At 40.8% G+C, this 11,459-nt stretch overlaps 1 protein-coding gene across 1 annotated transcript; it reads right to left on the reverse strand.

Annotated features, from left to right (window-relative positions):
* Nucleotides 1-1,413: 1,413 nt before the first annotated feature.
* Nucleotides 1,414-2,223, reverse strand: LOC107820737 (uncharacterized). Its single transcript, XM_016647077.2, has 2 exons — nt 1,926-2,223; nt 1,414-1,844 (listed from the first exon to the last, which is right to left on the reverse strand). The coding sequence occupies exons 1-2, from the start codon at nt 2,221-2,223 to the stop codon at nt 1,414-1,416; spliced, it is 729 nt and encodes a 242-aa protein (XP_016502563.2).
* Between the last annotated feature and the right edge of the window lie 9,236 nt (nt 2,224-11,459).

Here is an 11,459-nt window from a genome sequence, read left to right on the forward strand (position 1 = left end):
GTATACAAGATTGGAATGCGGAGACTCAAATATTTGAAACAAGGTTTTCATCAGGGGGAGTAAAATACCCGATGTACTCTTTTTTCCTTACTAAGATTTTTTTCCACAGAGTTTTCCTTATAAGGTTTTTAATGAGGCATCTAGAAATGCGTATTACTAAATATGTATACTCTTTTTCCTTCACTAGGATTTTTCCCACTTGGTTTTTCCTAGTAAGGTTTTAATGAGGCACAATACCTTTTAATGAACATCCAAGGGGGAGTGTTATGAAAATAATTATATTGTGAATGTTCATTTATTACTCCGCTATAGATAACCTTCCTGAAGAAGATTATCCATTTAGTACTCTGTTGAAGTTTATCTACAAGCAGCTGATGCAGGCAGGTTGCAAGCAGCTCAATGAAATGATTTGCAGCAGCTTCTTATTAAACAGGCAGGTTGCAAGCAGCTCATGTAGACAGCTTACAAGCAGCTAAAGAAAAGCCTTGCAGCTGCTTCCTGAAAAGCCTCGCAGCTGCTTCCTTTCTTCTATAAATAGAGGAGTTTTCAGTTCATTATGTACATAAATTTGAAGTTGAATAATATATCAGTTTCTCTCTATACTTGTCTTTACTTTACAGTCTTTATTTTATAACAAAAAAGAATATTTAATGTCTAGGTTCATTCTTTTTGTTTAGTTGCATTTCAACTTCATTTTTGTATTGCTTAAATTCCTCAATTGCTTCATTTTTACTATTAAGTAAGTAAATATAGCAATATCTAGTACTGTGTCAATAAAAGTTATGAAATACTTTTTCCCACCGCGAGATGGTATTGACTTCATGTCTCAAATATCTGTGTGAATTAAGTCTAAAGGATTTGAATTCCTTTCAACTGACTTATAAGAATGTTTAACATACTTTGATTCCACACATATTTGACATTTCGAGTTATTGCATTCAAACTTAGGCAATACTTCCAAATTAATCATTTTTGCAAAGTTTTGAAGTTGACGTGGCCTAATCGTTCATGCCATAAATTAATTGACTCAAGCAAGTAAAAAGAAGCTAAAATTATATTCATATCAATGGAAATTACATTGTGTTTGAAAAGGCCCTCTGTAAGGCAGCCTTTTCCTACATACATTTCATTCTTACTAACAACAACCTTGTCGGAAACAAAAGCATACTTATAGTCATTCTTGACTAGAAGTGATGTCGAGACTAAATTCTTCCGCATTCCAGGAACATGAAGGATATCATTTAGAGTCACAATCTTGCTAGAAGTCATCTTCAAAGTTATCTTGCCCGTTCCTTCAATTTTTGCAGTAGCGGAATTTACCATAAAAACTGTCTCGTTGGGTCCAACGGGAACATAAGAAGTAAACAACTCCTTGTTAGCACAAATATGACGAGTTGCCCCCGAATCAATCCACTATTCTCTAGGATTTCCGACTAGGTTGCACTCCGAAATCATGGCACATAAATCTTCTATTTCATCATTCTTCTCAATCATGTTGGCTTGACTTTTCTTCTTGTCCTTCTTTTGTGCACGACATTCAGCAGCCTTGTGTCCAACATTTCCATAGTTGTGGCAATTACCTTTGAACTTCTTTTTTCTTGGGTAATTCTTTGGACCAGACGACTTCTTTCTCTTTTTGCTCGTTGAAGCTTCCTCAACAATATTTGTACCCATAATTGTTGAATTTTCACGAGACTTCTTCTCAGCAGCCTTGTTGTCCTCTTCAATCCGTAGACGAACAATAAGGTCTTCAAGCATCATCTCTTTGCGCTTATGTTTTAAGTAATTCTTAAAGTCCTTCCATAGCGGAGGTAGCTTTTCAATAAATGCCCCAACTTGAAATGCTTCATTTATGACCATACCTTCAGCAAGGAGGTCATGAACAATAACTTGCAATTCTTGGACTTATGTTATGACAGATTTACCGTCAACCATTTTGAAATCCAGAAATTTAGCGGCCACAAACTTCTTTAATCTAGCATCTTCAGTTTTGCAATTCTTTTCAAGAGCATTCCACAATTCTCTTGATATTTTCATGACTCTATAAACATTGTACAAGTCGTCTTCCCAGCAACTTAAAATATAGTTTTTGCATAAGAAGTCAGAATGCTTGTATGCCTCAGTGACCACAAATCGCTCATTTTCAGGAGTTTCTTCTCCCAGAATTGGAACGTCTTCGCTGATAAAGCGCTGTAAACTGAGTGTGGTCAGGTAGAAGAACATTTTCTACTGCCAATGCTTAAAGTCCACACCGGAAAACTTTTCAGGTTTTTTCTGTCGGTGCCATTGCCGGTGCAGGAGTTGTGCGACTTGAAGACGCAGTTGCCATTGCAGCAGTAGTCCCAACATAACCATTTTGTTGTTCCGCACTTGTTGTCATTTTTCTGTAAAAGAAATTGACAAACAGAATTAGTATCTCGGTGAAGTTTTTATATCTTCAAACCGAATACAAGCAACCGAGTTTTTATATCTCGGATTGAGTAGAAAGTCACAAGCACCTTAATCTCAAACTGGAGTAGAAAATCCGAAGATTTTAATCTCCAAAATGGGAGTAGAAAATCAATAAGATTTTAGTCGCCCAAAACAGAATGTAAGATGAATACAGAAATAAATATTAAATTCTTTAAGCTTGTTGTCACTCTGTATTCAAAATCACTAAATCAATAAACGTTAGTTTAAAAAAAAAAAGCAGAGAAAATTCCGAGCCCACAAGTTTCTTGTATTTCCTTAAGGAATTTAATCCCCTCACAATGCCCAAGGTTGCGGATTAATTCCTCCCAGGATAGAACGGAATAACTATTCTGTGATAGCAGCATTTTAAATTACAGAATTTTGGCGAACTCAAATGGCGGAACAAATCACACAAAATGCTTACGTTTTGCTTTTAAATAACCAATGCAGTATGTAGAAAATTGAGGGGAGAGATTTCAGATTTTTCAGTGGTGAAAAATGAGGCTAAGCCTCTCTATTTATAGACAATAAAAGGGTGAGATGAAGAGGTGCAATCCAAGAGGTGCCTCTTCCATTTCACATTCGCACCCCAATGAAAGGGTGAGATGAAAATGTGCAATTCAAGAGGTGTCTCTTCCATTTCTCATTCACACCCAAGAGGTGCCTCTTCCATTTCCCATTCACACCTCTTAATAAAAATGCAACAATATCTTGATGCTATGATCATTGGAAATTACGTGGATGAAGATGAAAGGAACTCCTTAACAACCATAATTTTTTAGGCGTTTAAATTATTTATACTATTAGTTTATTTTTTTTTATATATTATCAGGACAATCAAAAAATATTTATAGTGAATCTTCTCAAAATATGGGATTTACAATATTGAAAATAAGATATGTCACTTACTGCAATAGGTAACTAATCTAATGGTGCAAAAATTCCTTACAATGACAAAACTTGAACTCATTTTTTTATGCTATTATTGAAATTATGTGTGATTTAACTAAAATCGTGTTTGATGTGAACCGCGTCTCTCCTTCTGTCTGAATGCATAGCAAGTACTCCGAAATACCAACATCAAAAGATTAACCCATGTAGCACTGTTTTCAAAAGCTACATTTTATTGCACTATTGGTGGACGGTAACAGCTCAAGAGGTTCCTATATGGGCCTTGTTCTAGTAAAGTACTCCCTTCGTTTCTAACCATATTTGACTCGACATGAATTTTAAAAATTAAGAAAGATTTTAGAAATTTACTATTTAAAATAAATCATAAATATTTATGTGATTATAAATCATCTCAATAATAATGAAGTAGAAAGTTTAAATTAAAATTATTCCAAAATAAAGATGACATTATCTTTAGAACATACCAAAAAGAAAAATATGATACTCTTAATTCCCTCCCAATTTACGTGAAGGTGTTCGGATTTCGAAGTCAAACGAATTAATATTTGATCATAATTTTTTATATGTCTTTTAAATATTTTAAATTATTAATTAGTGACTTGTAGTATATTTTATGTAGCTTTCAAAAATATAAATTTTAGTTTGAAAATTTTAAAAACTCTATGTCCAAACTCTAAATATATCGTCAAAATTAAAAAGTTTGAATCTCGAACTAAATGGGTACATACAGAGAAAGTAATTGATATGTACTGTTCACTTACGCAGTTCTTGCTGCATGTATCTGCTTAGGGACCCTCTACAGCTCTTCAGTGGGGAACAGACCCCCTTATGCATCTTTCAGTTTTTGGCGGCTGATAATAACATTTCCTTAACTTTGATAATAATGTTTCTTTGGTCTTAAATAATTATAACGTTGATTGCCTTAAATGAATTTGACGTTTTGGCATTGAATCCTAGATGGATTTTAACGTTTTTCATTACATCAGACGTCCATCTCCTTTGGACTATATATAAAAATATCTGCTTGTGTTCATTTGTAGCAGAGTGAAGAAACTTAAAACTTTTCTTCCCTTTCCCTTTGTTTACCCGAAAAATGGATAGAGTTGAATTTATACGCAGTTCCGAGGATATGTGGCATAACTTGATACAAAATGCAAGGATAAATAAAATGTAAATATAGATTGGAGAGAATGCAATCTAGATAAGGTTATCCAAAACAGTGAACCTTAGGATTCGACAAATAGAATCAATCTAAGAAGCTGGAAGAGCGATTCTTTACTGTAGAAGAATATAATACTTTTATTACAATGTAAGTCTTAGAAAAACTTGTCCTACAGAAATAATAACCAATCCCTTTTATAGTGGAGGGATTCGGCTCCAAGCATAATAAAATAAATATTCAGTGGGAGACCCATGATAAGTCAGTTTTTCCATAATCTCTGCCAAGATTCCCTCTAGTGGGATTGCAACGGCTTTTGTCTGCGAACTCGATCTCGCTTAGAATCCTCGATTTTGGTTCGAGCTTGATTTCGGCTTGAACTTGTGATCTTGGTTCGAGCCTGATCCTGGTTCGAGCCCTCGAATTGATTCCAGGTCAATGTTGGTTGGTCTTTGGATTATCAGCACGATAGGTCTACCCCGCGTCATGGTTCGATTCTTGTTCGAGTTTGATTATGATATCGATCTCGATACGGACTGGCCTCCCCGGGTTCGAGGTTAGTTCGTCCCCCCTTCGGGATCTTACTTCGATACATCACCCTTCGAACCATACCGGACATGCCAAGGCTGAAATCTATTTTGACCGTATACAGATAGTCCCCTCGTTTCTCAGAAAAAATATGGCGAGAAACGATATGATTTTCAACAGCTCGATCGGATTATATCATGTCGTTTCCATCGGGTTCGACCATGACGCATATGGTAGCTGTCCTATCGGTTTAGTCTTTCAAGGCATTTAATGCATGTCAGGCGGTGGTCGGCCACTACTGATACTGAACCGCCATCGTTTGAACCTATAAATAACCCTTACTTTTATCTTTTACCATTTTTACATCTTCTATCTTCCGAAATTTCCCAAGTTCTTCTTCGTACTCTCCAACTTACCAATAAAGCTGTGATTTCTTTCCGAAAAAACCCCTCTTCAATTCTACCAAATCTCTATCACTTTCTTCTATTCCTTACTTTTGAATTCAAAAATGGCGAAAACATCGCAAACCATTCCTCAGAAAGAGAAGGCTTCATCTTCACAGTGTGTCCCCGATGAGGCACCGGCCGAACCACGGCCTGAGGAGTGTGTTCCCGGGGCGTGCGTCCTTACTTCAGATTTTAAAGTTGATAAAGATTCATCGGTCCCTGGCCGGTATGAGCCGGTATCGAGGTATATGTGTTCGATAACCGAGAAGCACCTCGATCTATTAAAGAAGGATTGCAATTGGGGTGAAAAAGAAGTAATAATACCTACCCCTGACGAAGATATCACTTCTTACGTGAAAGGGTTTTTGAACGTATATACTTACCCTTTCACTTTGGGTCCCCTCGATTCCGTCGTTATTGACTTCTGTCGACAATATCAGGTAACCCTAGGCCAGGTCCATCCTTCTTTGTGGCGGATCGTTATCTTGATCCGATATTTTGTGAGAAAAATCGAGGGGATGTCGTTCACCCTCGATCATCTTATCCGGCTGTACCGTCCCCGACTTTTTCGAGGAGGGTTAATAAAACTCCAGCGTTGGGCTACCAAGGCTCTGTTCTCGAGTATTGATGAAGACAGGGACCGGGGTTGGATGGGCAGGTTCGTTCGAGTAAGGACTTCGTACCTAATCCCGACTGAAAAGATGCCCTTTCCCGAGGAGTGGAATATAAAACGTAAGTGTGATCTTGTTGTTGCTTCTATTTTGTTCTTCCATTTATTCTCTTATCGACACTCCTCCTTTTGTGATGTAGTGGTTCCCTGGATGCCCGGAGCGGTTCCCGATCTCAAGAACTGGGTACGGGCTCTTGTTTCAACCTCCACATATGCCGAGCGCTCATGGCGTGATTTGTCAAAGGGTCGATGGGAGGCCAAAAATCACGGTAAGCTCATTTCTCGGACTCTGATGATCCGAACGAGGCATTTCTAAAAATATTTTTTATAAGGTTTCCCATATGCAGGTTTGGGTAAAGACGCGGTCTTGAGGCCTCTGTCCAATGAGGAGGATGTTTCGATCTCCGTCCCAAAGCCGGTGAAGGAAAATAAAAGGAAGAGAGCCTCGATTCACGAATATCCAAAACCGAAGAAGAGGACGGCTCGTAAGCCGAACAAGAATGTCATTCCTTTGACCGTGGAATCCGTTTTGCGTCTAAGGGATGAAGATGAAGAAGAAGAAAAAGAAGAACAAGAGGACAATGAGTCCGCGCTGGCGGTCCGAACGAAGAGAGCCACCGATGCCTCATCGTCGGCTGGATAGATGATGCTCTATGAGGCACCGCCTCGAACTGAAGATATACCAGAGAAAGATTCAGGTAGAGTCCCTGAACTATCGGATGTCGAAGACGCCTCTCATCGGAGTCAACCGGCAGGGGTTACAATGGAAGAGCCCCTCGAACCCCTCCGAGCCGAGGGGAACGCTCCAAGCGAGTCATTTGGGGCAGCAGCGATCGAGGATTCGCCTACTTTTCTGGCTTTTTCCGCAGGGGTGATTCGGGAAGCTCAAGCTCTGGGTTCCCTCGATCTAGACAGGCCTCACAATGAAGAAGATCCGTTTCGTGACCTGTTACCGGTATCAAGGACGTTGCCGGTGCCGGTGATGAATCGGATCTTGTTCACGGATTGCGGCAGGCTTTGAATCAGGTGAGCCTTTAAAATGTTTTTGTAGGTACTGTCTTTATGTTCATTTTTCGTTAACTTCGCTTCTTGTTTCTTTGTCGGCTACGGCAGTCCATCGAGAACAATGTTCTCGTTCCCAGAATGAGCTGCATCGATACGCGGCCAACCTACACCGCGCTACTGACGAGAGGAACTCCCTTAGACTTTCCTTAGGGCAGAGAGAGGAGGAAATAAAAGACCACCGAGCTGAGCTGGCCAAGGCTTATCGAGATCAGAATGATTTGTATGAACATGTAATGATGCTTTTGAAAGTCTATGGTCTTGATACCGGAACGATAGCTAACATTTCGGTCTCACAGCTGCAGCAAAAAATCAAGATGATCGGGAAGCTTCGTGAGGAGGTCGACGTGATAAGGATGGAGTCCTTGCGGTGGAAAGAAGGTATGGACCGCTTTGCTACAGAAAAAGAGACTATTCGAGCCCAGTTATCATCGTCTGAAATCCAACTTCAGAAAATGAAGGAAAAAGGCCTGGTTCAAGCAAGAAGAATTGAGGAGCTTGAGGCTCGGTTGGCCTCTGTACTTGCCAAGGCCGAATCAGATGCTGAAAAGGCAAAGGCCGATGCGGATGCGCTCGTGGCCATCTATCGGGTCGATGCTGAAGCTGCCCAAGTCCAGGCAAGAGAGGCAGCCGAATCCGCCGATAGTCGAGCGCATTGGGTCGCCGAACTTGCTAAGTGCCGATCCAGAAGGGAAACTCTCGAGGAGATTCATGCTCGCGGCTTCGATCTCGCGGAAGAGATAAAAAGGGCAAAAGAACTCGAAGCTGATGCTGAAGCTCTGGTTTCTGATGGTGATGACGACGACGATGGGAGCAAGAGCGGATCCAAAAATGGGGGGGGGGAACCTGATAAAGAAGAGACCGCTCCCGGTCGAGAAATTTAGTTCTTAGTCCTTACGTTGTAATCACCCATGCAGATTAATTTGTGTATAGGCATATCTCCCCTTTCGCCAACTTGCTTCTGTTTTTGTTTCCCGTATTGCGAGGACTTTATTCGCCTTATGAATATTTCCACAATGTTTTAAACAACTTAATCAAATTTGGACCTCGTAGTCTCTATAACCGAGCGAGCGTTTACTCAAACTTGTGGCAATGTAGCCCTTTAGGCTTATTAGTTGTCAATGATTCGATCTTGAAGAAATATAGCCCTTGGGCGTGACGGTCGAGCGAGTGTTTGCTCGGACTCAAAAATATAGCCCGTAGGCTTAGTCGAGTGAATGATTCGAACTCGAATTAATGTAGCCCGTAGGCTTAGTCGAGTGAATGATTCGAACTCGAATTAATGTAGCCCGTAGGCTTAATGGTCGAGTGAGTGTTTGCTCGAACTCGAAATAAAAATAGCTCGTAGGCTTGGTCGAGTGAATGATTGGAACTCGAATTAATGTAGCCCGTAGGCTTAATGGTCAAGTGAGTGTTTGCTCGAACTCGAAATAAAAATAGCCCGTAGGCTTGGTCGAGTGAATGATTCGAACTCGAAGTAAAAAATAGCCCGTAGGCTTGGTCGAGTGAATGATTCGAACTCGAAGTAGTGTAGCCCGTAGGCTTAATGATCGAGTGAGTGTTTGCTCGAACTCGAAATAAAAATAGCCCGTAGGCTTGGTCGAGTGAATGATTCGAACTCGAATTAATGTAGCCCGTAGGCTTAATGGTCGAGTGAGTGTTTGCTCAAACTCAAAATAAAAATAGCCCGTAGGCTTGGTCGAGTGAATGATTCAAACTCGAAGTAATGTAACCAGTGGGCATAATGGTCAAGTGAGTGTTTGCTCGAACTCGAAATAAAAATTTCCCGTAGGCTTGGTCGAGTGAATGATTCGAACTCGAAGTAATGTAGCCCGTAGGCTTAATGGTCGAATTGTATCTTAATTCTGATTGCACAATAAATCTCAAAATAGAGGAATTTTCATTGGATATAAGATGCAGATAAAAAAGAGAACTTTCTTTGCACGTTATTACACGCCTGAGTTCAGGCCAATCTATATGAGCATGGTTCGCTTCGACCATTTGGCTCTTACAGTTTTTCCTATTGGGACCCTGTTGTTGTGAAATAACTTTCTTGCGGGACCTCGGATATTGTCATAAATGCTGCACGAACAATGGTTGCCTCATTAAAAACCTTGCCGAAAAACCCATTTGGGATAAAACCGGTATAAGGGAAAAAGAGTGCAACGCGTGCTTTCTAGCGAGAGATCCGCCCCTTGTTTGGACTTCTGCAGGGGTCAGTTTCGAGATATAAATGAATATGGAAAGGTTGTACCTTAGCAGTAGTATCATTTTAGATATGATACAACCCAGCTGCTTGATAGTTGTTTGCCGTTTATAACGCCGATCCTGTACGACCCCTTTCCGATGTCCTCGAGTACCTGATATGGTCCTTCCCAATTCGGTCCTAGCTTCCCTTCATTCGGATTTCGGGTATTGATGGTAATTTTTCTCAACACTAAGTCCCCAGGCTTGAAATGGCAGAGCTTGGTTCTTCGATTATAATATCTTTTGATTTGCTGCTTTTGGGCGGCCATTCGGACTAGAGCAGCTTCTCGTCTTTCGTCCGATAGTTCGAGGCTTGTATTCATAGCCTCGTTATTTGATTCCTCCATCGTGAATCAAAATCTGGCACTGGGTTCACCAACCTCGACTGGTACCAATGCTTCGGATCCATATACTAAGGAGAACGGGGTCGCCTCCGTACTGGATTTTGACGTTGTCCGATATGCCCAAAGGACTTTGGGCAGGATTTCTCTCCATCTCCCTTTAGCATCGGTCAACCTCTTCTTTAAGTTTTGAATGACAGTTTTGTTTGTTGATTCGGCCTGCCCATTCCCACTGGGGTGGTATGGCGTTGACAGTATCCTTCTTATCTTGTGGTCTTCGAGGAATCTTGTTACTTTGCTGCCAACGAATTGTTTTCCATTGTCACATATTATTTTAGCGGGTAAACCGGCATATGATATGATCCCAAATAAAGTCTATAACTTCTTTCTCTCTTATTTTCTCGAACGCCTGTGCTTCAACCCATTTAGAAATATAGTCAGTCATAAACAAAATGAATTTGGCTTTACTTGGGGTCGATGGCAGAGGGCCGACGATATCCATTCCCCATTTCATGAATGGCCATGGGGATAGGACTGAGTGGAGTTGCTCTCCGGGCTGGTGGATCATCGGTGCGAACCTTTAACATTTGTCACATTTACGAACAAATTCCTTCGTATCTTTGCCCATATCGATCCAATAATACCCTGCTCTGATTATTTTTCGGATAATGTATCGGCTCCAGAGTGATTCCCGCAAGTACCCTCATGCACTTCCCGTAGGACGTAATCGACATCCCCCGGACCCAAGCATACTGCCAACAGTCCATCGAACGTTCTTCGGTACAGCGTTCCATCCGAAGCCAACGTGAATCGAGCATCTTTGGTCCGTAGGGTTCTGGAATCTTTAGGGTCCGATGGGAGTTTTCCGCTTTTCAAGTATTCAATATACTTGTTTCTCCAATCCCAGGTTAAGCTTGTAGAATTTATTTCGATGTGACCTTCTTCGATTACCGATCTCAAAAGTTGAACAACATTCCCCGAGCCCGCATCATCTACCTCGACTGACGACCCCAAATTTGCAAACGCGTCGGCCTCATTATTCTGTTCCCGTGGTACATGCCGTAAAGTCCATTGTTTGAAATGGCGCAAAGTGATAAGCAGTTTATCTAAATACCTTTGCATTCTACCTTCTCGAACTTCTAAGGATTTGTTTACTTGACTCACCACCAGAAAAGAGTCGCAGTTGGCTTCAATGACTTTTGCTCCCAAGTTTCTAGCTAGCTCGAGACCTGCAATCATGGCTTCATACTCGACCTCGTTGTTAGTCAACCTGATAGTTTTAATATATTTCCTAATAGTGTTACCCATGGGTGGTTTCAAAACTATTCCCAGCCCGGACCCTTTTACGTTCGAAGCCCCGTCCATAAAAAGGATCCATACCCCTAATGATGTACCTAATTTCAACAGTTCTTTTTCGACTTCAGGTACGAGGGCTGGTGTGAAATCGGCCACGAAGTATGCTAAAATTTGAGACTTGATAGCCGTGCGGGGTTGATATTCGATATTGTACCCACTGAGTTTGACGGTCCATTTGGCCAGTCGGCCTAATAACTCGGGCTTGTTCAAAATATTATGAAGCGGGTAAGTGGACAATACACATATGGGATGACATTGAAAGTACGGCCTTAACTTTCTTGAGGCGT

Source organism: Nicotiana tabacum, chromosome 15, assembly GCF_000715075.1.
Source record: "Nicotiana tabacum cultivar K326 chromosome 15, ASM71507v2, whole genome shotgun sequence".
In the NCBI taxonomy this organism is placed as follows: domain Eukaryota; kingdom Viridiplantae; phylum Streptophyta; class Magnoliopsida; order Solanales; family Solanaceae; genus Nicotiana; species Nicotiana tabacum.

Bases quoted from the DNA above. Each gene is read 5' to 3' on its own strand.
- LOC107820737 (XM_016647077.2), bottom strand. From the start codon at position 2,223: ATGTTCTTCTACCTGACCACACTCAGTTTACAGCGCTTTATCAGCGAA. The intron at 1,845-1,925 runs GTAAATCTGTCA...TCATAAATGAAG, and splicing joins GGATTTCAAAATGGTTGACG to CATTTCAAGTTGGGGCATTT.